Genomic DNA, 24,060 nt, shown 5'->3' with positions numbered 1-24,060 from the left:
GACATAAAGAATGAAAAAGGATGAAATGTAAGCATAACTCTGGTACTCCTGGAGGAGCTACTTTACGATTTGTATACTGTATTTTATTCTAAAAGAAGTAAATAAAATAAATTTTATTTACACTATTGTTATTATTATTATTATTATTATGTAGTGTTATGACTAGTGGAAGGTCCGTGTCTTCGTATGTCGAACTTCTGATGCCAATGTTCCCTGTCTTCAGCTTCTTTCTTCAGTCTGTTGTATCTCCTTCCATCGTCGATGTCATCCAGCTGTTAAATACTTCTTCTTGTTCGTCACGGAATATTCGCGCTTCAGCCTCTATAGTTTGGTGAAGTTCCAGTATGTGGCAGCGCTATATGTAGCCTTGAATACAGCGTGTGTAAAGGGGGTGCGTTCCAAGCAGAGAGCTGTCACGTAGTTTCTTTTGGCAAAAAATCAGAGCATCGCAGGTATTCATAGGCACTTGTAGAATGTCTACTGAGATCTGGCAGTGAACAACAGCATGGTGAGTCGATGGGTGAGGCGTTTGTCATCATCTCGCCGGCCGCACGCAGCGGTGACTCGTGCAATGTTGGAACGTCCGGACACTCTCATTCGAGGTGATCGAGGGATCACAATCGAACATCTCGCTTCACAACTGGTTGTCTCTGTTGGTAGTGCAGACACACTCGCCCTCCAATTGGGGTATTGTATTGTATGTTAACTGGGGACCTATAAACGACGGAGAGGCTCCGTCCCCGCCGCAGCCGCAGTGGTCCACAACCCCACGACGACTACCGCAGTCCACTTCACCCCTCCGCCGCCCCACACCGAACCCAGGGTTATTGTGCGGGTTCGGCTCCCGGTGAGCGCCCCCCGCCCCAGGGAACGCATCACGCCAAACGAGTGTAACCCCTATGTTTGCGTGGTGTACGCGTATGTGGAGAATTTGTTTGCACAGCAATCGCCGACATGGTGTAGCTATGGCGGAATAAGGGGAACTACCCTGCATTCGCCGAGGCAGATGGAAAACCGCCTAAAAACCATCCACAGACTGGCCGGTCACTGGACCTCGACACAAGTCCGCTGGGCGGATTCGTGCCGGGGACCAGGCACTCCTTCCCACTCCAGAAAGCCCTGTGTTAGACTGCTCGACTAATCGGACGGGCACCAATTGGGGTACACAAAGGTGTGTGCCAGCTGGGTTTCTCGCCGCCTAACAGAAGAACATGAAGAGCAACGAAAGACCATTTGTGCGGAATTGCTTGCGTTTTACGAGGCTGACCGCGACAGTTTTTTGTCGAGCATTGTCAGAAGCAATGAGACATGGGGTCATCACTTCGAATCAGACAAAATCGGCAACTGTGGAGTGGCGCCACACCATCTCTCTTCCAGAGAAATGGTTCAAAGCCGCACCATTAGCCGGTAAAGTCGTGGTCACTGTCTTCTGGGACTGTGAAGGGGTTAGGCAATGTTCAACTCTGAAGTTTATTGTGATGCTCTCGGGAAACTGAAGGAACAATTCTGCGTTTCGTTGCCATAAAAACGCAAACGAACCTTTCCTTCTGCTGGGCGACGCATGGCCTCACACAAGTTATCGCACCCCAGAGCAGCTCACAAAACCTCAATGGACTGTTCTTCCTCATCCACCCTGCAGCCCGTATCTCGCACATTCCAGTTTCCATCTGTTTGGCCCAATGAAGGATGCACTCTGCTGGAAGTAGATGATGGGAAGGTTACTGATGCATCAAGACATTGGCTCTGACGTCGACCAGTATCATGTACCGTGTGGACATACATGCCTTCCGAGTAAAGTGGATTAAGGCCGTCGCATTATGCTGGAAAATAGGGTTTTTAGTCACGAGAGTGGAGAGTAATATGGCGCATTGGGACCCTGAATAAAACCAACTTACTTTCAGAAAAAAAGTGTCCCCTTACTTATTGAACTTCCCTCGTAAGTAAACTAAGTAAAAGTTAATCACCCCAAAGGGACATCAGGGTAAGACCTTCTCTTTCCCTGATAGTAGCCGCAATTCAGCGAGGAAGAGAGTCCACAAGTTTCTTTGCAATATGCAGCTCAAGCCGCTCATTGATGATTAGATTCTGTAGCACAGTCGCGTCAGGTGATTAAATATCCATGAACTTTCGGGCGAAAGCACCTCGGCTAAGTAGTGACCACTTGACAACGGCCAATGAACACTCGTCCGACATCTCTTGGATACTTAACCGCTTGACATAGCTGGAAGCTAGAGAAAATTCCATTGGTTAAAATCACTGTGAGACCAGGCATTCGTGCAGTCCGAGAAATTTTCTTTTGGATTAAGTTCGGCTGATGTAGCGGGTAATTCGAGATGTGGTATGTTATCTGAGTGATCATCAAACAAGGAACGCGTGCGTGCAGCCCTGCGAACACGGTTATCGTCATCTTGGAAGGCGCGGCTGTCCGCAGCATACTCATCATGATGATGTGGAAGGAACGTCAACGCTTGATTACCGAAATGCTGAAGTTAGATTCGTGGTTTAGGTTCTCTGTAATCTGAATTTATCTGCCCAGGTCACGGTACAAGAAAACAGCCGGACAACATTCCAGACAATCTCTGGCCCGGGCTACACCCTTTACGCCCACACAGGTTTAAACGATTTTTTACACGATTGATACCCTTGGCTCCTTACTTTATTTGAAAAGGGGCTAAATTATGAATCATCGAATCACAACACATGCATCAGTCAGCTATTATCTAGTTTTATAATTTTATTCATAGCATTTATTTTCTCAGAAACTGTAGTATGTAATTCAGAATAAAGTAGTCACGAGTTGCACAGTTACTTTTTTGCGCATTACGGGTTTCAATAGATTAATCCGTCATTCTCAGAAGCCTCCAGGGTTTGGGATGTTGTAAACCATTAGAATTTGGCCATAGAATTATGTAAAGTATAAGAAATTTATTACAAAAACTTACTTAATATTTTTTAGCAGATGTCAGTACCTTCTTCACAAAAGCCTAATGTCATGGCATGTCCAAAATTGTGCACACGGTATTGTATGTGATAATTATGAAGATAGATTGATAATGTACAATAAATGAATCACATTTATATACGTAGTGAAAATGTTGAGATAGCAGCAACTAACGTGTGTAAAAGCGTGTAAAATCATAAAATATATGAAGGATGTTATATATAATACATTTGAAAAACTTGGCACATTGTTCGACATAAGCTATTGCTGATATTAATATCTCAAAGAATGGGCTAGTTTTCTCCATTTTATAAGAGCTGATATAAAATGAAAATAGCGTTTATTTTTCAATGCAAGCTGATCGTTCAACAAATGTTTGGAATTTAGGTAGGAATGTTTATATATTTCAGTCTCTTCCAAGAGGTTCATTCTGTAGCCCATTACTTACAGATATTAAAGTCAGCAATACCTTATTTGGAACTATGTGCCAAGTTTTTCAAATATACTATGTACAAGGTAGCCCGCCCGGTTAGCCGTGCGGTCTAACGCACGGATTTCCGGATTGGGAAGGAGCGCCTGGTCCCTGGCACGAATCCGCCTGGCGGACTTCTGTCGAGGTCCGGTGAGCTGGCCAGTCTGTGGATGGTTTTTAGGCGGTTTTCCACCCACCTCGGCGAATGCGGGCTGGTTCCCTTTATCCCGCCTCAGCTACACTACGTCGGCGATTGGTGCGCAAACAAGTACTCAACGTACGCGTACACCACCATTACTCTACCATGCAAGCATAGGGATTACACTTGTCTGGTGTGAGGAGTTCCCTGGGGGCGGTCCACCAGGGGCCAAGCTGCACAATAACCCTGAAAGAGTGGTTCGGTGTGGGGCGGCGGAGGGGTGAAGTGGACTGCGGTAGTCATCGTGGGTTTGTGGACCACTGCGGCTGTGGCGGGGGCGGAGCCTCTCCGTCGTTTCTAGGCCTCCAGTTCACGTACAATACAATACAATACAATACAATGCACAAGGCGGTCAGAAACAGTCTGAAGAATTTGTAAAGGTGTCGGAGGAGAGGCTGTACTGAGAAATAACTAAGAGAAAAATTCTATATGTCGTGCCGTTTCAGTGTTAGTATTTAGCTTTGAAGTTAGCCAATCAGGTCGTCGCGCACAAATTTAAGCAGCCCGTCAGAAAAAGTATTGCGAAACGTGTTCTCCGTTTTGTTTCTTCAAACTGTACAAACGTAGCTGTTGCTCACCTAGCTTAAATCTATCACTTCCGAAAAAGGCAAATTTGAACTGGTAATGAGCATTTGAGCAAGTAGTAACTCACGGACCCACCGATATCTGTGCCTGATCGCAGTTTAGCGCGTGCAAGCTTGAATTTGCGCGCGCAACGACCTGATTAGCTAAATTCAATGCTAAATAACTCGGAAATGGACAACGGATAGAATTTCTTTCTAACAATTATTTCTCAGCATAGCTTCCCCTGAAACACCCTTACAAGCTTTTTCAGACTGTTTCTGACCATCCTGCATAAACTGCCTCTATATACCTTACTTACAATTTTTATAGTATTTATAATTATCATATACAATATGTACATTTTTGGGTGTGTCATGGATTTATGTGTGTGTGAAGAAAACATTGACATCTGCGAAACAAATTTAATATTAAGCAAGGTTTACATACGTGTATGGCCAAGTTCTAATGATTTATAACATCCCAGGTTTTGTAAGCTATTAAAGATGATAGATTAATCTGTTCAAAAAGTGAAATAAAAATAATTGTGCAAATGATGACTGAATTTTATTCTCAAATACTATCAAGATTCTGTGTTGTTGAAGACCCGTCGCTGTATGCACCGCTGTGAGCAGTGGCCCTTAGCAAGGTACCTGACTCCCAAATGGCTAGTGCATGCAGTTCCCTTCACGATGTTCTTTCGCAAGCTGGTTGAGAAGGGCTCGAATTCACCGACCACAGCAATTTCTGTCGGTTTCATAACTGGTTCTCATTGACAAGGCGTGACGCCCGTCTCTGGTTCAAATGGTTCAAATGGCTCTGAGCATTATGGGACTTAACATCTGTGGTCATCAGTCCCCTAGAACTTAGAACTACTTAAACCTAACTAGCCTAAGGGCATCACACACATCCATGCCCGAGGCAGGATTCGAACCTGCGACCGTAGCCCGCCTCTGGTCCCTGTTCGCTGTGTGACTGCTCTTCTTATCATTTCTCGTAGACAAATTGGGGATTCTGCATTGATACACCATTAAATCTGGCAGCTTCATTCACGGTGTGATCATAAGCGCCTCCAAACACGTCAGCTCCTTTCTGATATTATTTCACATCTCGACGTCGACCTGTCTTACTGTGTAAATTTCATACAATTCATTGGGCACATAAACATCACTTCAGTGTCAAGATTTGCGGTAGTTGTTGTGGGTCACATGTCCACCTGTTAGGAGTTCTGTGACATCCACAGTGTTCCAAAGCCGCCGGTGACTTTTTTTTTTTATTTATGGAAGTGACTGATTTTTTTTTGTCCGGTGAGCTCGTAATGCCTGTGTTGCCCGGAAAAATGTTAACTTTCGTGATTTTTTTTAATTGGAAGGTTAGTCTCTCATGTAAGCAGTAATAACGCACCTGAAATGTAACCCTTGGGACACCCTTCACGGTGTCTTCGCTGTCACTAAAATGTTGTTTCCTTGCCGGCCGGGGCGGGCCGAGCGGTTCTAGGCGCTACAGTCCGGAACCGCGCGACCGCTACGGTCGCAGGTTCGAATCCTGCCTCGGGCATGGATGTGTGTGATGTCCTTAGGTTAGTTAGATTTAAGTATTTCTAAGTTCTAGGGGACTGATGACCTCAGAAGTTAAGTCCCATAGTGCTCAGAACCATTTTGTTGTTTCCTTCTAGCGGTGTTATAAGTATTCTGCACAACTTTTTGCTTACTTATTCAAACTAGTTGTTCACAACATCATATATTTCATAAAATATGAGCTCTTCTTGCAAGGTAACATGACTTGGCAAGATCATAAAAGAATCAAATATATCAATCTTGCAATATACTCCAAGAAAAAAAAGACGCACCACGAAGGAATTGTCCGAATGGGGTGGAAATCAGTAGATGTGATGTACACGTACAGACAAACAATTTCAGAAAAATTGGATGATTTATTCAGGAGAAAGAGCTTCACAAATGGACCAAGTAAATAAGGCATTGGTCCGCCCGGGGTTCTTATACAAGCGGTTATTCGGCTTGGCATTGATTAATAGAGTTTTTGGATGTCCTCCTGAAGGATATCGAGCCAAACTCTGTCCAACTGACGCGATAGATCGTCAAAATCCCGAAATGGTTAAGAGACCCCTGTTCATAATGTTCCAAACATTCTCAATTGAGAGATCTGACGACCTTGCTGGTCAAGGTAAGTTTTTGCGAGCACGAAGATAAGCAGTAGAAACTCTTGCCATGTGCGGGCGGGCATTATCTTGTCGGAGTGTAACCCGTGCATGATTTACCACGAAGCGCAACAAAAGGGAGCGTAGAATACTGTTGACGTGTCGCTATGCTGCAAGTGTGCCGCCGATGACAACCAAAGAGGTCCTGCTATGAAAAGAAATGGCACCCCAGACCATGACTCCTGCTTATCGGGCCGTATGGCGGACGAGTGTCTGGTTCGTATCCCAACGTTGTCTGGGACGTCTCTAGACTTGTCTTCACTGGTCATCGGGGCTCATCACTGGAGACAATTCTACTTCAGACAAGGAGATTACAGACTGAAGACGTGTATGGAGATGCCCTGGACAATGGTGGGATACCACCTGACTGTCGCCCGCTATACGGTACGACAATTACACCACTGGCCATTAAAATTGCTACACCAAGAAGAAATGCAGATGATAAACGGGTATTCATTGGACAAATATATTATACTAGAACTGACATGTGATTACATTTTCACGCAATTTGGGTGCATAGATCCTGAGAAATCAGTACCCAGAACAACCACCTCTGGCCGTAATAACGGCCTTGATACGCCTGGGCATTGAGTCAAACAGAGCTTGGATGGCGTGTACAGGTACAGCTGCCCATGCAGCTTCAACACGATACCACAGTTCATCTAGAGTAGTGACTGGCGTATTGTGACGAGCCAGTTGCTCGGGCACCATTGACCAGACGTTTTCAATTGGTGAGAGATCTGGAGAATGTGCTGGCCAGGGCAGCAGTCGAACATTTTCTGTATCCAGAAAGACCCGTACATGACCTGCAACATAAGGTCGTGCGTTATCCTTCCGAAACGTAGGGTTTCGCAGGGATCGAATATAGGGTAGAGCCACGGGTCGTAACACACTGTTCAAAGTGCCGTCAATGCGAACAAGTGGTGACCGAGGTGTGTAACCAATAGCACCCCATACCATCACGCCGGGTGATACTCTACTCCAGTATGACGAATACACGCTTCCAATGTGCGTTCACCGCCATGTCACCAAACACGGATGCGACCATCATGATGCTGTAAACAGAACCTGGATTCATCCGAAAAAATGTAGTTTTGCCATTCGTGCACCCAGGTTCGTCGTTGAGTACACCATCGCAGGCGCTCCTGTCTGTGATACAGCTCAAGGGTAACCGCAGCCATGGTCTCCGAGCTGATAGTCCATGCTGCTGCAAACGTCGTCGAACTGTTCGTGTAGATGGTCGTTGTCTTGCAAACGTCCCCATCTGTTGACTCAGGGATCGAGACGTGGCTGCACGCTCCGTTACAGCCTTGCGGATAAGATGCCTGTCATCTCGACTGCTAGTGATACGAGGCCGTTGGGATGCAGCACAGCGTTCCGTCTTACCCTCGTCTACCCACCGATTCCATATTCTGCTAACAGTCATTGGATCTCGACCAACGCGAGCAGCAGGCTACAATCCGACCTTTATCAAAGTCGGAAACGTGATGGTAGGCATTTCTCCTCCTTACACGAGGCATCGCAACAGCATTTCAGCAGGCAACGCCGGTCAACTGCTGTTTGTGTATAAGAAATCGGTTGAAACTTTCCTCGTGTCAGCACGTTGTAGGTGTCAGCACCGGCGCCAGCCTTGTGTGAATGCTCTGAAAAGCTAATAATTGTCATATCACAGCATCTTCTTCCTGTCGGCTAAATTTCTCGTCTGTAGCACATCATCTTCGTGGTGTAGTAATTTTAATGGCCAGTAGTGTATATCACTTCTACCGATTTCCTCCCATTCGGATAATTCCTCCGTAGTACGTTTCTTTCTTTTTCGTTGTGTTCAGAGTGTACTTGGTGAGTAAATGTAGAAATGCCGTTCTCAGTTGAGCAATCCTGTTAAAGTCGCAACTGTGACTCCATAAGTAAATTGTCTGTACTTCAGTGTTATACCTCTCTTGAGCACATTACCTTCTGAAATATTATGGACAAAGTTGTTGCAGAGAAATTATGTGATAGTTACTTAGAAATTTCCTGTCACCTTTCTTATAAAGGGATCATATATTTTGCTTGTTTTCAGACGACCCGTGAATCATGCCTGTAGTTCTGTATCACTGTCCTCCCAGCCCACCGTCCAGAGTAGCCTTGACTGTTGCTAAGGCTCTTGGGATCGATGTCACCGTCAAAATCATCGATCTGTTCAAGAATGAACACTTACAAGAGGAGTATCTTAAGGTAAGACACTGGTAGTGTAGTAAATATTCGTTGTGTCCTTCAAGACCTAAACACCAGATCCGTATTAAGTGGCTCATTCATTCTCTTATGGTTGTGTGCTGTTTATTTACAGTAAGGAGTCGTATTTATATTTAGATAAAATTCAAAATTAGTTCTGCGTTTTTGAAGCGCGCGCACACACACACACACACACACACACACACACACACACACACACACACACACGTGTTTACATGTTTACTTATTCTTCCATGGAGAAACTAGAAAGATGGAAATGGCTGTAATTTATTAAAATTTTCTTTGTTCGTGCATCATTTTTAATTCAACAGGAAGGCTATAAATGTATTTTATTAAAGTACTTAAATAGTCAATATCTGATGTATTTCCTCCTAGTTATTACTTATAAATCTCATTGTTTTCGTACTACGTCACGTAACTCAGTTTGTTGTCACCATGACTGCTTTTTAAAGAGTTGCGTACGAGACAACTTGAGGATGTACAACTCATATCATCGCGTTTTCACATGCTTCATTATTTCTTTAGAAATAATTATGATTACCATTTCACAGTACCTAAATGAATGCTAAATTTGAAACATTATTGACACTATCAGTAATGTTATAAAATACGACGTGAGTGACGTCGGCCATCAGTTCCTTGAAGAATCTTAGTGAAAACATTAGTCAGCTGAGGTCTGGAGAATGTACAGGCAAAGTTGTGGGGCCTCTCCGACCAATCGAAACTGTCTTGGACGGCATTTTCAAATGCACATGCACATTGCTGCGAATATGTTCTGGTGCATCATCGTGTATGAGCCACATATACAGTGAACCTACCGATTCCATATTCTGCTAACAGTCACTGTATCTCGACCAACGCGAGCTGCAATGTCGCTATACGATAAACCGCAATCGCGATAGGCTACAATCCGACCTTTATCGAAGTCGGAAACGTGATGGTACAAAATGGTTCAAATGGCTCTGAGCACTATGGAACTCAACTGCTGTGGTCATCAGTCCCCTAGAACTTAGAACTAATTAAACCTAACTAACCTAAGGACATCACACACATCCCTGCCCGAGGCAGGATTCGAACCTGCGACCGTAGCAGCAGCGCGGCTCCGGACTGGAGCTCCTAGAACAGCACGACCACCGCGGCCGGCCGTGATGGTACACATTTCTCCTCTTTACACGAGGCATCACAACAACGTTTCAGCAGGCAACGCCGGTCAACTATTGTTTGTGTATGAGAAATCGGTTGAAACTTTCCTCATGTCAGCACGTTGTAGGTGTCGCCATCGGCGCCAGCCTTTTGTGAATGCTCTGAAAAGCTAATGATTTGCATATCACAACATCTTCTTCCTGTCGGTTAAATTTCTCGTCTGTAGCACGTCATCTTCGTGTTGCAGCAATGTTAATGGCCAGCAGTGTATATAGGCCATACCACATTGACACGGTATTTTGTAAATTGCCACCTCCCGCAGTAGCAAATCATCCTTCACCGATCCCAGCAAATCCTAAATCTTAGAAGGTGGACGAAAAAGCACTTTGATATGAAAATTATTAAGAATCCTCGCTATCTTGAAGGAGATATTTCCAACGAAGGGAAGAAAAGCTAGGGGGTTGGCTGGCGCGTTATCCTCTGTACCCACTTCCCGGTTCCTGGCTCTAGTTGAGAAGGCCCTGTTAATTTGCCGGGTCGAGTATCCATTGCCTCTGAACACCGCCCTTGAATGTGCAAGTTCTTTACGCAAATTCTCTGCATCCGACACCGAATGTGCCCTATGCACAAGGGTTTTAAGTACACTGATTGATGGTCTGGGATGGATGATGGCAACTAGAAGAGTGCAAGTACAAATCAGTGTGAGTGGGCTTACGATAGACAGAATCTCGCACCGAGCCGTCACCTTTCCGTTTAACATCCAGGAATGGAAGGAAACCATCTTTCTCTATTTAACTAGAATACAAGTACAAATCAGTGTGAGTGGGCTTACAATAGACAGAATGTCCCACCGAGCCGTCACCTTTCCGTTTAACCAGAACATCCAGGAATGGAAGGTAGCCATCTTTCTCTAGCACCAGCCTTCGACTGCTGCCTGACTGGGTGTGTGGGCAGCTCTGAACTCTGCCACCTTCAAAGGTCTGCGATGCTGGGATCCATGCATCTCTGAATGTGCCAAGGTCCAAACCGAGGACTCCTCTGCCCTGTGACATTGGGGCAAGATGCTGTCCGCCGCTTTCTCGGTGACGGCAGCCGACTCTTGGCCATCGTGCTACAGGTGGGAAATTCGACACATACTCGGATACAGCAGTAACGGCAGCACGCGGCCTGCGCCACTGCTGGCCAGAGCAGATTGAGAGCTAATCATACCGAGAGACAAGGTGTTGGTGTATCTGTCGTGCTCGCCAGGGATCAACACTATCTGCATCGAAGACTGAATGACCGTAAATAAACAGCAATAAAGAGTGTCTTGCAGCCACGAGCTGCCTTCTTCTTCTGCAGCTACATCCATGTCTGGCAGTGAATCACTGTCGTCAGCAAGCTATCGTAGACATTCTATGAGATTTCCGCCAGTCACTAGTGAAACAACCGGCCACTGTGGCCGAGCGGTTCTAGACGCTTCAGACCGGAACCGTGCGACTACTACGGTCGCAGGTTCGAATCCTGCCACGGGCATGGGTGTGTGTGATGTCCTTAGGTTATTTAGGTTTAAGTAGTTCTAGGGGACTGATGACCTCAGATGTTAAGTCCCATCGTGCTCAGAGCCATTTGAACCAGTGAAACAGTCTAGCATTTTAGTATTCATTTGACTTTGTTAGTCCCCAAAGCTCTGATTTTTACTAAATACTGCCTCTTCTATTTCAGATAAATCCAGAACACACGGTACCAGCCATGGACGACAATGGTTTGATTCTTCACGACAGGTATGTCCAGCGGTGATTTTCTGTGTCGTCTCATATAATCCATTATTCCATTCTCACAATCTCTGTAACGCTGTAATAACGTTCCGCTTGTGGCAGCCACGTAATCGCCACTTACCTGGTGTCACGCTACGGAAAGGATGAATCTCTCTATCCGAAGGATGTGAAGCAGAGGGCGCTGGTCGACCAGAGACTGTATTTCGAAGCGACAGTACTTTTTCCTCGTCTAAGGGCTACAACAGTAAGTGTGTTTATATAGATTTTGCAAGGTTTTGTTACAAAACATGTTATGAACGAAGCGAACAGTTATTTGAATGAATCTTGCTAAAATTTCAAAGTGATGCGAACATTGGAATCTGCCTGTAAAAGTTCAAGAGTATAAAGTATCAAACTTTTCACTTTTGAAAGCAAAAACGTGGAATTGTCATGCTAAAAGTAGTGAGCAACAAAGCAACAATTTTTAAATCTCTTAATTTTTTTAAAAGAAGCCAAGTGCATCATCGTAATCTAGAGATATTTCTCTCACTTTTCAACATAATCTCCATTTCTTTGCACACGGTTTCGCCAATGTTCTGCAAGTCTGAACATACCCTTCCGACAGAACTATGTTCCAGCTGCATGAAGACAGTGATGCCCTGCTTTCTGAATATGCTTCGCCGTCTCGTAGTGTTAGCTTCCCATCCTTACAGCTTTCGTCGCCTGTCACAATATTCGTCCAAAATCATCACCTACATTTTGAAATCTCTGAAGATTTTGGCCGATGGTTCTTCTCTGTAGGTTACCGTCTTCGGACAATAATCGTGAAGCCCATCGGACACAAACTTGCAATAACTTAAGCTTTGTATCGTTTTGCGCATGCACTGTGTCCTAATGCACGCTTAGCAGCGATTTCGTTGACTGTGACACGCGTGTCTTCTGTAATGAGTTCACCAGTTCTTTCCTGGTTGCGTTCCGTGGAGGGGGTCACCAGCGACGGTCACAGGCAGAGATACATTAGTTTGAACTGGAGCGTTCACACCGGGACACTACACTGCCTCACCGAGCCACTGTGACCCAGCAGTGACTCAGCCTCGCCACATGTGATGGACGAGGTCACTGTGTTCACAGCAGTCACCGTCGGACATGCATTAGTTTGAACTGGAGTCACTGGGACACAGATCACAGACACTGCGCTGCAGATTTGCCAAACGACAGGCAGTAATTTCTGAGACAGTGACGCGAAACATTCATTGTACATTACACTGTACACACTGTAGCCATGAGTTTAGATTTGATTAACACAGAAGATTTTATAAGTGAAGTACAAAACCGTCCTGCTATTTGGGATGTGAAAAGCGTTGACTATAGCAACAAAGTGATGAAGACGAGTGCGTGGCAAGAAATTATAACGAAGTTTGTGCCTGATTTCAGTGAGAAGAGTATGGATGAGAAAAACAAAATTGGTAAGTTGTATGTTCTTTTTTTAAACTTAGCACCTTATTTTTCGGACCATAAAACTCTAGCGAAATTTAGTTGCCACTCCTGTACGAGTCAAAAAATGGTTCAAATGGCTCTGAGCACTATGGGACTTAACATCTATGGTCATCAGTCCCCTAGAACTTAGAACTACTTAAACCTAACTAACCTAAGGACATCACACAACACCCAGCCATCACGAGGCAGAGAAAATCCCTGACCCCGCCGGGAATCGAACCCGGGAACCCGGGCGTGGGAAGCGAGAACGCTACCGCACGACCCTGTACGAGTCCATTTCACTAACTAATCAGCTAGCAATACCTGCGGTGTCGGGCACCAGTGATCCGACAGTGTTCATCACAGTCACCGGTGACCATCACTGGCGACCGTCACTAGTATCCCAGTGTGAAACGGGCCTAATAGCAATGAGTCACTATTGGAATCAATCACTGACACAAATATCACAGACTAACGCTTGGTAGGGATATGAAATGGAATAATCGTATTAGAGCAAACCAAAGACTGCGATTCATTGGCAGAACACTTAGAAGGTGCAACAGGTCTACTAAAGGGACTGCTTACACCACGCTTGTCCGCCCTATTCTGGAGTATTGCTGTGCGGTGTGGGATCCGCATCAGGTGGGACTGACGAATGACATCGAAAAAGTACAAAGAAGCGCAGCTCGTTTTGTACTATCGCGAAATAGGGGAGATAGTGTAACAGACATGTACGTGAATTGGAGTGGCAATCATAAAAAAAGGCGTTTTTCGTTGCGACGGGATCTTTTCATGAAAGTTCAATCACCAATTTTCTCTTCCGATGGCGAAAACATTCTGTTAGCACCCACCTACATAGGGAGAAATGATCATCACGATAAAATAAGAGAAATCAGCGCTCGCACAGAAAAATTTAAGTGCTCGTTTTTCCCGCGTGCCGTTCGGGAGTGGAACGGTAGAGAGACAGCTTGAAGGTCGTTCATTGAACCCTCCGCCAGGCACTTTATTGTGAATAGCAGAGTAATCACGTAGATGTAGATGTAGATGTAGCTCAGTCGTTTATAATGCAAGCAATCAGCCGACTTCGTTTCATTGGCAGGATACTTAGGAAATTCAGTCAGTCTACAAAATAGATCGCTTACGAAACACTGTAGTTTTCTGCTGAAGTGTGCAGGGATCATATCAGATAGTACTAATAGGGGATACAAAATTTATACAAAAAAAAGGCAGCACAAATGGTCAAGTTTATGTGAACCGTGGAAGAGAGTCTTTGAAATACTATTGCATAAGAGGTAACACAGGCAAAGCCAAGATGTTCGCGATTTACCGTTAGTTTCCTTAATTACCAACTCTATGACGCCACGAGGGATACCACTGTGTCTCGCCAAAGCATTGGAGGTGTGGGACTTCTTCCCAGGTCGCCGCCGTAACTGCCGACGATGATCGTCCTGGGTACTGCAGAAACACGGTTCATCGCTGAACACAGTGCGATGCCATTCATCAACGGTCCATGTTTCCTGGCCACGGAACCTCTCCAGACGGAGCTGTCTGTGTTGTGGTGTTAACGGCATCCTTCGCTTGGGACTGTAACTGCCCAGTCCGGCTGCTGGTAGTTTCCGACCAATGATGCGGGATGACACAGACTGTAATTTGTTTTACGATGGCAACTGCATATGTGAAGAGGCTACTGTTAGCTTGTTACACAATACGGTGATCCACCCATGTGGTGGTCAGCCGTGGTCGACCGGAGCCTTGACGACGAGAATGTAGCCCTCACGTTCCGATGCAGACCACCAATGGGCCACTGTCACATTCTAATCTCCCACAAATGTGGATGTTGCACTATTCGACCAACTGGGACCTACAGTGCGGATCCTTTCAAACTATGCCAAGTGCTGATAACGCTATCTAACATGAGTACATGGCACATCTGTGTACCTCAATATCTGAGGCTGTTGACGTTGCTATGTACCCTACCAGGACTGGTAACAGCACTAATGCAGTCGGGCACCCGCTCTACCTGTCAAATACCCGACGATGACGTCTACATATATGACGTTAAAGACATCCGACCAAGTCGTTTGGTGCACATCTGTGTACCTCAATATCTGAAGCTGTTGACACCGCTATGTACCCTACCAGGACTGGTAACAGCACTAAAGCACTCTGGCGCCCTCTCTACCTGTCAGCCGGCCGGGGCGGCCGAGCGGTTCCAGCGCTACAGTCTGGAACCGTGCGACCGCTACGGTCGCAGGCTCGAATCCTGCCTCGGGCATGGATGTGTGTTATGTCCTTAGGTTAGTTAGGTTTAAATAGTTCTAAGTTCTAGGGGACTGATGACCTCAGAAGTTAAGTTGGTTTGGTTCAAATGGCTCTGAGCACTATGGGACTCAACTGCTGAGGTCATTAGTCCCCTAGAACTTAGAACTAGTTAAACCTAACTAACCTAAGGACATCACAAACATCCATGCCCGAGGCAGGATTCGAACCTGCGACCGTAGCGGTCTTGCGGTTCCAGACTGCAGAGCCTTTAACCGCACGGCCACTTCGGCCGGCAGAAGTTAAGTCCCATAGTGTCCCGAGCCATCTACCTGTCAAATACCTGACGATGACGTCTACATATACCACGTTAAAGACATCCGACCATGTCTTATGTGGCACATCTGTGTACCTGTACCTCAATATCTGAAGCTGTTGACGCCGCTATGTACCCTACCGGGACTGGTAACAACACTAATGCAGTCTGGCGCCCGCTCTACCTCTCAAATACCAGCCGATGACGTCTACATGTACGAAGCTAAAGACATCCGACCATGTCTTTTGGGTGATTCACATATTTTGTTATGCAGTGTATTATGATCGCAGCATCATTATACCTCAGTTTTCTGCAAATAGATCTTCTCTGAATTCATTAAACAGTGTTTCGCTAGAGCTATGACGTCATTCTTTCTTTTAAGTTCCCCGACACTTTCTGTTACACTTGGGTACGGGCTTACCGACCTTATTACGATACAGACAACGCATGTCTGGATTTGTTACATGTCTGTTGTCACGCATACTCCAAATACGGCGCCAGTACACTAGAACTGGTCGGACTACCGCCTATTATGTAATACTGCACCAGTACACTAGAACTGGTCGGACTACTGCCTATTATGTGATTTCCTTTACACATGCATTGCATTTTAACCTTGTAATCGGATAATATCGGATTCGTTATCTTTATTGAGGCTATTATCTCACACGTGTCCAGCTTTAATAAGCGCTGCTATCTGTGCAAGTGCTTGAAGATTTGGCCGGTAGGATGGACTTCAGAAGCGGTTGGGCTTCCGCTGTTTAGGAAATGGCTGCAGGGTGTGGAACCAGAAATGTCAAAGTTTACTACTGAAACTGAATTATAGCATGGTTTGTTGTCTATCCTTAAGGAATACAGAAATGAAGTCCGAAACCTTTTGTACAAGGTGGGGCCCTCATGGCTGGAGAGGAGCGGAAGGAAGGTCTGAACTGCCTGAGAACAGGGAACTTCACTTGGCCACACTCCTCAGGCCGCCCCCAGCACCCCACGTGACCGATTCTCTTCCTGTGATTGGTTTCGTCCTGTATAGTTGATTGACAGCGTTAGCGATGTTTGTCCGTGGCGTTAGTTTGTCAGCACAAGTTCACATACCACGTGAATAGAGCGTGAAGCGGCTGGCATCCGGCTAATATCCGGTGTCAACCAAGGCAGACCTTTTTGAAGCTTAGGAACGACTTAGAGAGTTACCCATTAATGAAAATTTAAAGAAATAAATCGATTTGTTGAGCATTATACGTACACATTAATTATACCAAGTGGAAATCTTGTTCAGATTTTTCTGAAATTTGCTACGGTTGTCCAGCGATGATACTTTTCTGTACAACCTTATAGTGCTGCTGATCCTAGCTGGTAAGTAGTTCATCTATTCAATAGTTCGTGTAGATTGAAAGCATCGGAGGTCCTATTACGCTTTCACCGGGCACACGTGATGTTACTTTTGTTTCTGTAGAACTTTCACAGTCCAGAACCCGCTCTTCGTAAACCGATTTTCCAATACTGCTTCAGGCTGATCTTGTAAAAAATAACTAGTAAATGATTCTGAAAAGCGGCTCTAGCTGCCGAATACCCACTTCCACATTCGACTTTGTGTCCCATGTAAACGCTCAACGTTTTTGAAACTTGCTCATTTTCTGTTTTTTTTTTTTTTTCTTGTGCAACAAATATGGTGTAGGAAATATTAGACTGAGTTGTATTTGACTGAAGGGAAACAGCCATCGTGCTTACTACATAGGACACCAAAACAGCTGATTTCCAGAGGCCATATGGTATCTACAATTGTCGATCCGAGAAGAAACGTTTCACTGGGTCACCAAAAGAGATTCAGAGTTTAACATGTAAACTCGTCGTCGGATATCGGTCTACGACACACGAATTTCGTCTTCCGGAAGTTATGTTGCACGTAAACGGAGTAACTGACATCTTTTGGCGACACCCCACCCTAAGTGCACTGAGCCGACTGTGAGCAGCAATCGGCGACTGTTTGCTTCTACTGCTCTAATGTACGCAAAAGTGTCGTCGTTGGGTTGCTCTAGGAGTATACGGGATGAATCGAACAGAATTTCTGTTTTCTTCGATGAACGGTAGCTTGCTATAAATGCTGGAAAATATAAGTTAACACTACAGTAGGCGCGTGCTGTATCGTTCGGGGTTAGGCGCGTAGGGGACTCCTGTCCCCCATTTGTGTTTCTTAATTACGCATTGCAATGATTATCAAATGTTCTTTATTTGCTTTTTCTGTGTTTGTTTATGTATAGGTATGGAAATAAAACACAGATGTCCAAAACAATATTTCAATAATTTATTTCGGAGACAGTTAACACATACGCTTTGCAAGTGGGGCGAACACGTACACCTTTCACATTTATGACATCATTTTCTAGTTGACTTGTCTTTCTACCTTCCACACTCGTAGCAACGTCCTTTGGAATCTTCTCTGGGATTGTCTTGTGTTGTAACTGTTGAAGTTATGCCCAGTAGAACATGTGCACCTCACCGTAATTCATTGTTTTTTCTAGAACTTCTTAGGGTCCTATTAGGCAGAGTATACCGAAAAGTGCTCTTATTTCAGTCTCATCAGTGAATCTAGCATCTCTATGTCTCTGAAATTTGCTTTTCAAATTTCTTACATAGTTATGTCTGCAGTTAACTATAGTTTTGTAAACACTGCTGTCTAAGAAAAAATCCAATAACTTTCTGAAAGTATTGCTGATTCTTGCATCGTGGGGCCAGGTAGATGAGTTATTGTATTCTCTGACCTTGTTCTCACGTTTCTTTCAGGAAAAGACTTAGACCATTTTGTTTTACTGTTCTTCCCAAGATAAAAGGAAATACTAGACTCACAGTTCTTACTATCGTATTCATCTGCAGATTGTTCAGTTTCACTATCATGATCGCTTTCCATTAGTTGACCATCTTCATTTGAATTAGATTCTTCAGAATCAAATACGTCATTTTTATCATTCTCTGCATCTTCTTCGAGCACCTCATCCACACTTCAGGGTCGGAAGGCACATCCCCTCTTCTTTTCTTCGGATCTGACATCACTAAAATAAAAACATATTTATGAGTATCAGTTTCTGTAAATTATAGGCATGTTGAAGACCGCGTAATTACCACTTTAGTTAACATAGTTATTTTATTCAGATTAATAAAAATTTTAAATATTGTACTTACAACGAATTTACTATGAAAAACGTTAAAAAAAGGAAAACACCTACCTTAAGAAATTGTTACGTAGATAGGCGCGTGGTGGACAGTTGTACCCCAATGCACTTCAACGTCCTGCTGTCTGTGTTTAGCTGTCCAACTGACGTTAACTGCAAACGGAACTTCAACAATGCACCAATTTGAAAGGTACTGAGCGTGGGAACGCTGCAACTTTAAATGTAACGGAAATAATCACAGTGTAAAACCGCTGGCTGACAGGTGTACCCCATGCGCCCACTCCTGGGTTAATGCAGATGAGTAGCAACAACGATCCTGTAATGACACAGTATAAGCTCTGTGCCTGACACAGTCACGTCGGTTAATCTCTTGGTGTAACGTTCCGAAGCGACGTGATATGGAACAAGCACGTCAGGTCGGTTTTAGGGAAGGCGAACGGTCGAGTTCGGTGTATTGGGAGAATTATGGGAAAATGTTGCTCATTTATAAAGGAGAACGCCTACAGATCACTTATACGACGAACTGCTGAGTACTGCTCGTCTGTTTGGATCCCCACCAGGTCAGATTCAAGCAAGACTTGGTAGCTGTTACCAGATTTGTTACCGATATTGGCGATCAGCTCACGAGTATTGTGGAAATGCTCCGTATGCTCAACTGAAAATCACTGGAAAGAAGTCTGTCTTTTCACGGAACACTACCAGGAAAGTTTAGAGAACAGGCATTTGGGACAGACGGAAGAACGTTTCTACTGCCATACGTACATCTCGAACAAGAGTCACGAAGGCAAGATAAGAGAAATTAGAGCTGTTATGAAACATACAGACAGTCGTTTCTCCCTCTCTCCATTTGCAAGTCGAATAGCACTTACTAGCAGTGGTACAAGGTGCTCTCTGCCAGGCACCATATTGCTGCGGAATATGTATGTAGTAATAGTTGTAAACTCAATGGTTGGTGGGAGCTTGTGCAGTGCATTGTTGTTGTTGTGGGTAAGTGCGGGGTCATGGGAAGACAGAGTACGAATCTCAGTGGTGGCGCATGGGTCACTTATTTTCCGCCACGAGTTGCTTGGTACGCATTGGAATTCAGTCACGTCTTATGTGTGTGTAGCCACATTTCCCTTGAGAAGCAGTATGGTAGAAAATGCAAGGTGAAAGGCTCACTTTCTAAAAACAAGCCTGAAACTGTCTGCCATGTGGTTACAACTGCATGTATGGCAGTGAGAAGCCGCCACTGTGGGGAGCAATGTAGTGGCCAATAGTCCACAGGGAAGGCACTGCGGAGAGGCGCTGGAGCACGAAGCCCAACATCGAGGACTGCGAGAAATAAAAGAAAACGTGGGATAAGTAATTGTTGGGCAGTGTAAACCAGATATAGCCTACATCTGCAAATGTACTCTACTCTAAGAATGTGGCATTAAATTCTTTTTTCATTTAGCATTTATCGATCTATCTCAGGCCCGACCAAACAGCGCTCCGCGAGCGGGATCGCTCCGGCCGCTCTCCTGGTTAGCGCTCCGAGCGCAGCGGCGAATGAGATTGAGGAGTGAGGAGGAAGGGGACAATCAGTGCTGCAGCCGGCCACTGCTAAAGCAAACCATTCGGCTTTTCAGATGTCGAGCACTATACTGTTTGCTTTAAATTACAACTACGTTCTGCATTAGAAATACTGCTGGCGTCTGTACCGATGCCAAAAAAGGGAAGTGGAGAAGCCACATCGTTCAATGCCAAATGGAAATTACATTATTTTTTCGAATGCTTTAAAGGCCACGCTACACGCTTAATGTGACGTGGCACTGTTATGACGAGGAAAAACATTCACTGGATCGTCATTACAGCACCAGCCAGAAAGAGGATATGACTCATTTGCCTTCTCATGAACGACAGTGAATGCAGCCTGAACTGAAAGCGGCAATTAGGGAAAAAAACTGAGTTTACAGTGAGAAGAGTGGTGACAAAGTCTTTTATGATCGACGTCACTAATTACACTGTGTGATCAAAAGTATCCGGACAGTCCCAAAAACAAAACACAAGTTTTTCATATTAGGTGCATTGTGCTGCCTCCTACTGCAAGGTACTCCATATCAGCGACCTCAGTAGTCATTACACATCCTGAGAGAGCCGAATGGGGCGCTCCGCGGAACTCACGGACTTCGAACGAGGTCAGGTGGCTGGGTGTCAGTTGTGTCATACGTCTGTACGGGAGATTTCCACACTCCTAAACATCCCTAGTCCACTGTTTCCGATGTGAAAGTGAAGTGGAAACGTGAAGGGACACGTACAGCACAAAAGCGTACAGACCGACCTTGTCTGTCGACTGACAGAGACCGCCTAGAGTTGAAGAGGGTCGTAATGTATAACAGGCAGACATCTATCTAGGAACTCCAAAGTGCATCCGGATCCAGTGCAAGTACTATGACAGTTAGGTGGGAGGTGATAAAACTTGGATTTCATGGTAGAGCGGCTGCTTATAAACCACACGACACGCCAGTAAATGCCAAACGACGCCTCGCTTGGTGTAAGAAATGTAAACATTGGACGATAAAACAGTGGAAAAATGTTGTGTGGAATGACGAATCACGCACGGTACACAATACGGCGATCTGATGGCAGCGTGTGGGTGAACGTCATCTGCCAGCGTGCATAGTGTCAACAGTAAAATTCGGAGGCTGTGGTGTTATGGTGTGGTCGTGTTTTTCATGGCCTCTTGCACCCATTGTTTTGCGTGACACTATCACAGCACAGGTTTACATTGATGTTTTAAGCACCGTCTTGCTTCCCACTGTTGAAGAGTGATTCGGCGATGGCGATTGCACCTTTCAACTCGATCGAGCACCTGTTCACAATGCACGGCCTGTGGCGGAATGGTTAGACGACAATAACATCCCTGTAATGGACTGGCCTGCACAGAGTCCTGATCTGAATCCTAAAGAACACTTAGGGGATGTTTTGGAACGGCGACTTCGTGCCACGCCTCACCGACCGACAACGTTCCTCAGTGCAGCACTCCGTGAAGAATGGGCTGCCATTCCCCAAGAAACCTTCCAGCACCTCATTGAACGTATGACTGCTAGAGCGGAAGCTGTCATCAAGGCTATGGGTGGGCCAACACCATATTGAATTCCCGCGTTACCGACGGAAGTCATTTTCAGCCAGGTGTCCGGATACTTTTGATTACATAACGTATATGAATTCATTGAGTGTCTTAATCCAAGGGAAGAATCATTTGGTAAGAGAAATGGCGGACAAGATTTGTGATATCAATACAAAGCAATCCTATGGAAATGTCAATTTCAAGTTCATGAAGTGAAACATTTCCTGTAACTCGAGGCAGTCATTCAAAATGTTCAGATGTGTATGAGTTCTTAAGGGACCTAACTGCTGAGGTCATCGGTCCCTAGACTTACTCAGTACTTAAACCAGCTTAAACTAACCTATGCTAAGAACAACATACACACCCGTGGCCGAGGGAGGACTCGACCCTCTGGCGAGAGGCGCCGCGCAGTCAGTGACATGGCGCCTCTAACCGCGCGGGCACTCCGCGCGGCAGGCAGTCATTCGTGGACCAGACATAATGACTACGTTATAGTAATTGAAAATTTCACTATGAGTTCTCAAAGAGAATCCAAGAAATTGCACAAATGCAGATGGATTTCGATTTATTTGTCAGGCCACTTTCGCTTTTCACTGTTGATGTACCTCATTACTTCCGACGTGGGGTGATAGATGTACAGTGAAGCACCCAGATCAGCAACCTGTTTGTCCAATCCAGAAATTTACAACGCTTTTATAAAATGTTACCTCAAAATCAGTATCCTCAACTGCACAGACAAGCCGCTAAACTTGTTTGAGGTTCGGTTCAACAATCAGTGTGAACTTTTTTCTTTTCTTATGAAAGTGACTAAGTCCCGCCAGCGTTCACGTCATAATAGGTCATAACTGCGTAACTCCATGTGTTTGACTGTATCACGAACCATACTTCCAGAATTATTATATGTTCTAAAGTTAAAACTTGTGTAGATTTGCAAACATTACTACGTAACTATCATATTAGATTTTGAGTTCCGTTGGCGTGCTTGCAGAAAAATAATGAATTAAGGATGGGTCTACCTTTTTGCAATTACATAAATTATTGTTTTGTGTTATGAGCCATATATGTTTCACAACAGTTGTGGGGTCCTCAATGGCTTTTTAAATTTTATTTTACTTTTATTTTAGAATGTGTGTCTCCTGTGGCTGCCGCCGGCTGCGGTGGTCTAGCGGTTCTAGGCGCTCAGTCCGGACCCGCGCGACCGCTACGGTCGCAGGTTCGAATCCTGCCTCGGGCATGGATGTGTGTGATATCCTTAGGTTAGTTAGGTTTAAGTAGTTCTAAGTTCTAGGGGACTTATGACCACAGATGTTGAGTCCCATAGTGCTCAGAGCCTCCTGTGGCTGCCAACCAAAATCAGCCACAGGTCTACGTTAGTACACCATGTCGTCATTGTAGTGTCTGGATAGTCCTGTGCTGTGACCTCCTGCTCGTTTGTAAATACTACATCTTGCTAATTTGCTATGGTTAGGACACATGTGTTCAAGCCACAGCAACATACTGAGACTCAGTGTTTACAAACTAGCCGGAGAAAACGTTCAGCTCAACTACACAAAAATGTATTTGGAACAAACAAACTTGTGACAGCTCAGGACTATCCAAATACTACAATGATGACATGGTGTGCTAATTTACACCTGTGGCTCATTTTGGTCGGCAGGTACAGGACACACACAATGTAAAGCAAAAGGAAAATAAAATACGAAAAAAGCCATTGAGAATGCCACAACCGGCGAAACATGTTTGGGTGATAAAACAATAATTTGTGTACTTGCAAAAAGGTGGACCCATTCGTAATTCATTATCGCAACATAAAGATAAATGTCTTTATATAATGCTTTTTGTACATATGGTCACCTTAATAGCATTAGATAACACTTATTTAATACAGTAATAAAAGTAAGCCGGCCGCAGTGGCCGAGCGGTTCTAGGCGCTTCAGCCTGGAACCGTGAGACCTCCAAGGTCGCAGGAACGAATCCTGCCTCGGGCATGTTATGAGTAATGTCCTTAGGTTAGTTACGTTTAAGTAGTTCTAAGTTCTAGGGGACTGATGACCTCAGCTGTTAAGTCCCATAGCGCTCAGAGCCATATTTGAATAAAAGTAATTGCTTTGGCAGAAAAATAAAAAGTTAAAAATACACACACAGCATAAATGCCTGCTTATAAAAGCATGCTGCAATATTCTTCTCTTAGAGGTAGCTACACTTTGCTGCAAACACGCCTTCCTAAGTTTCCTGCATGTGTAGCCTTTATT

The 24,060-nt window shown here is 44.8% G+C and overlaps 1 protein-coding gene across 2 annotated transcripts in view; it reads left to right on the top strand.

The window, feature by feature from the left end:
- Positions 1–24,060, top strand: part of LOC124622131 (glutathione S-transferase D7-like) — a 97,170-nt gene that overhangs the window by 51,063 nt on the left and 22,047 nt on the right. For both annotated transcript variants that reach the window (XM_047147751.1, XM_047147750.1), the window contains exons 2-4: positions 8,451–8,605; positions 11,471–11,529; positions 11,626–11,767. In XM_047147751.1, the coding sequence (XP_047003707.1) occupies positions 8,465–8,605; positions 11,471–11,529; positions 11,626–11,767 (342 nt within the window). In that variant the 5' untranslated portion in view covers positions 8,451–8,464. The remainder of the gene's footprint in view (positions 1–8,450; positions 8,606–11,470; positions 11,530–11,625; positions 11,768–24,060) is intronic.

Source organism: Schistocerca americana, chromosome 7, assembly GCF_021461395.2.
Source record: "Schistocerca americana isolate TAMUIC-IGC-003095 chromosome 7, iqSchAmer2.1, whole genome shotgun sequence".
Taxonomy (NCBI): Eukaryota; Metazoa; Arthropoda; class Insecta; order Orthoptera; family Acrididae; genus Schistocerca; species Schistocerca americana.
Note: the sequence above shows the minus strand (reverse complement) of the source record. Positions and strands in the feature narration are given on the sequence as shown.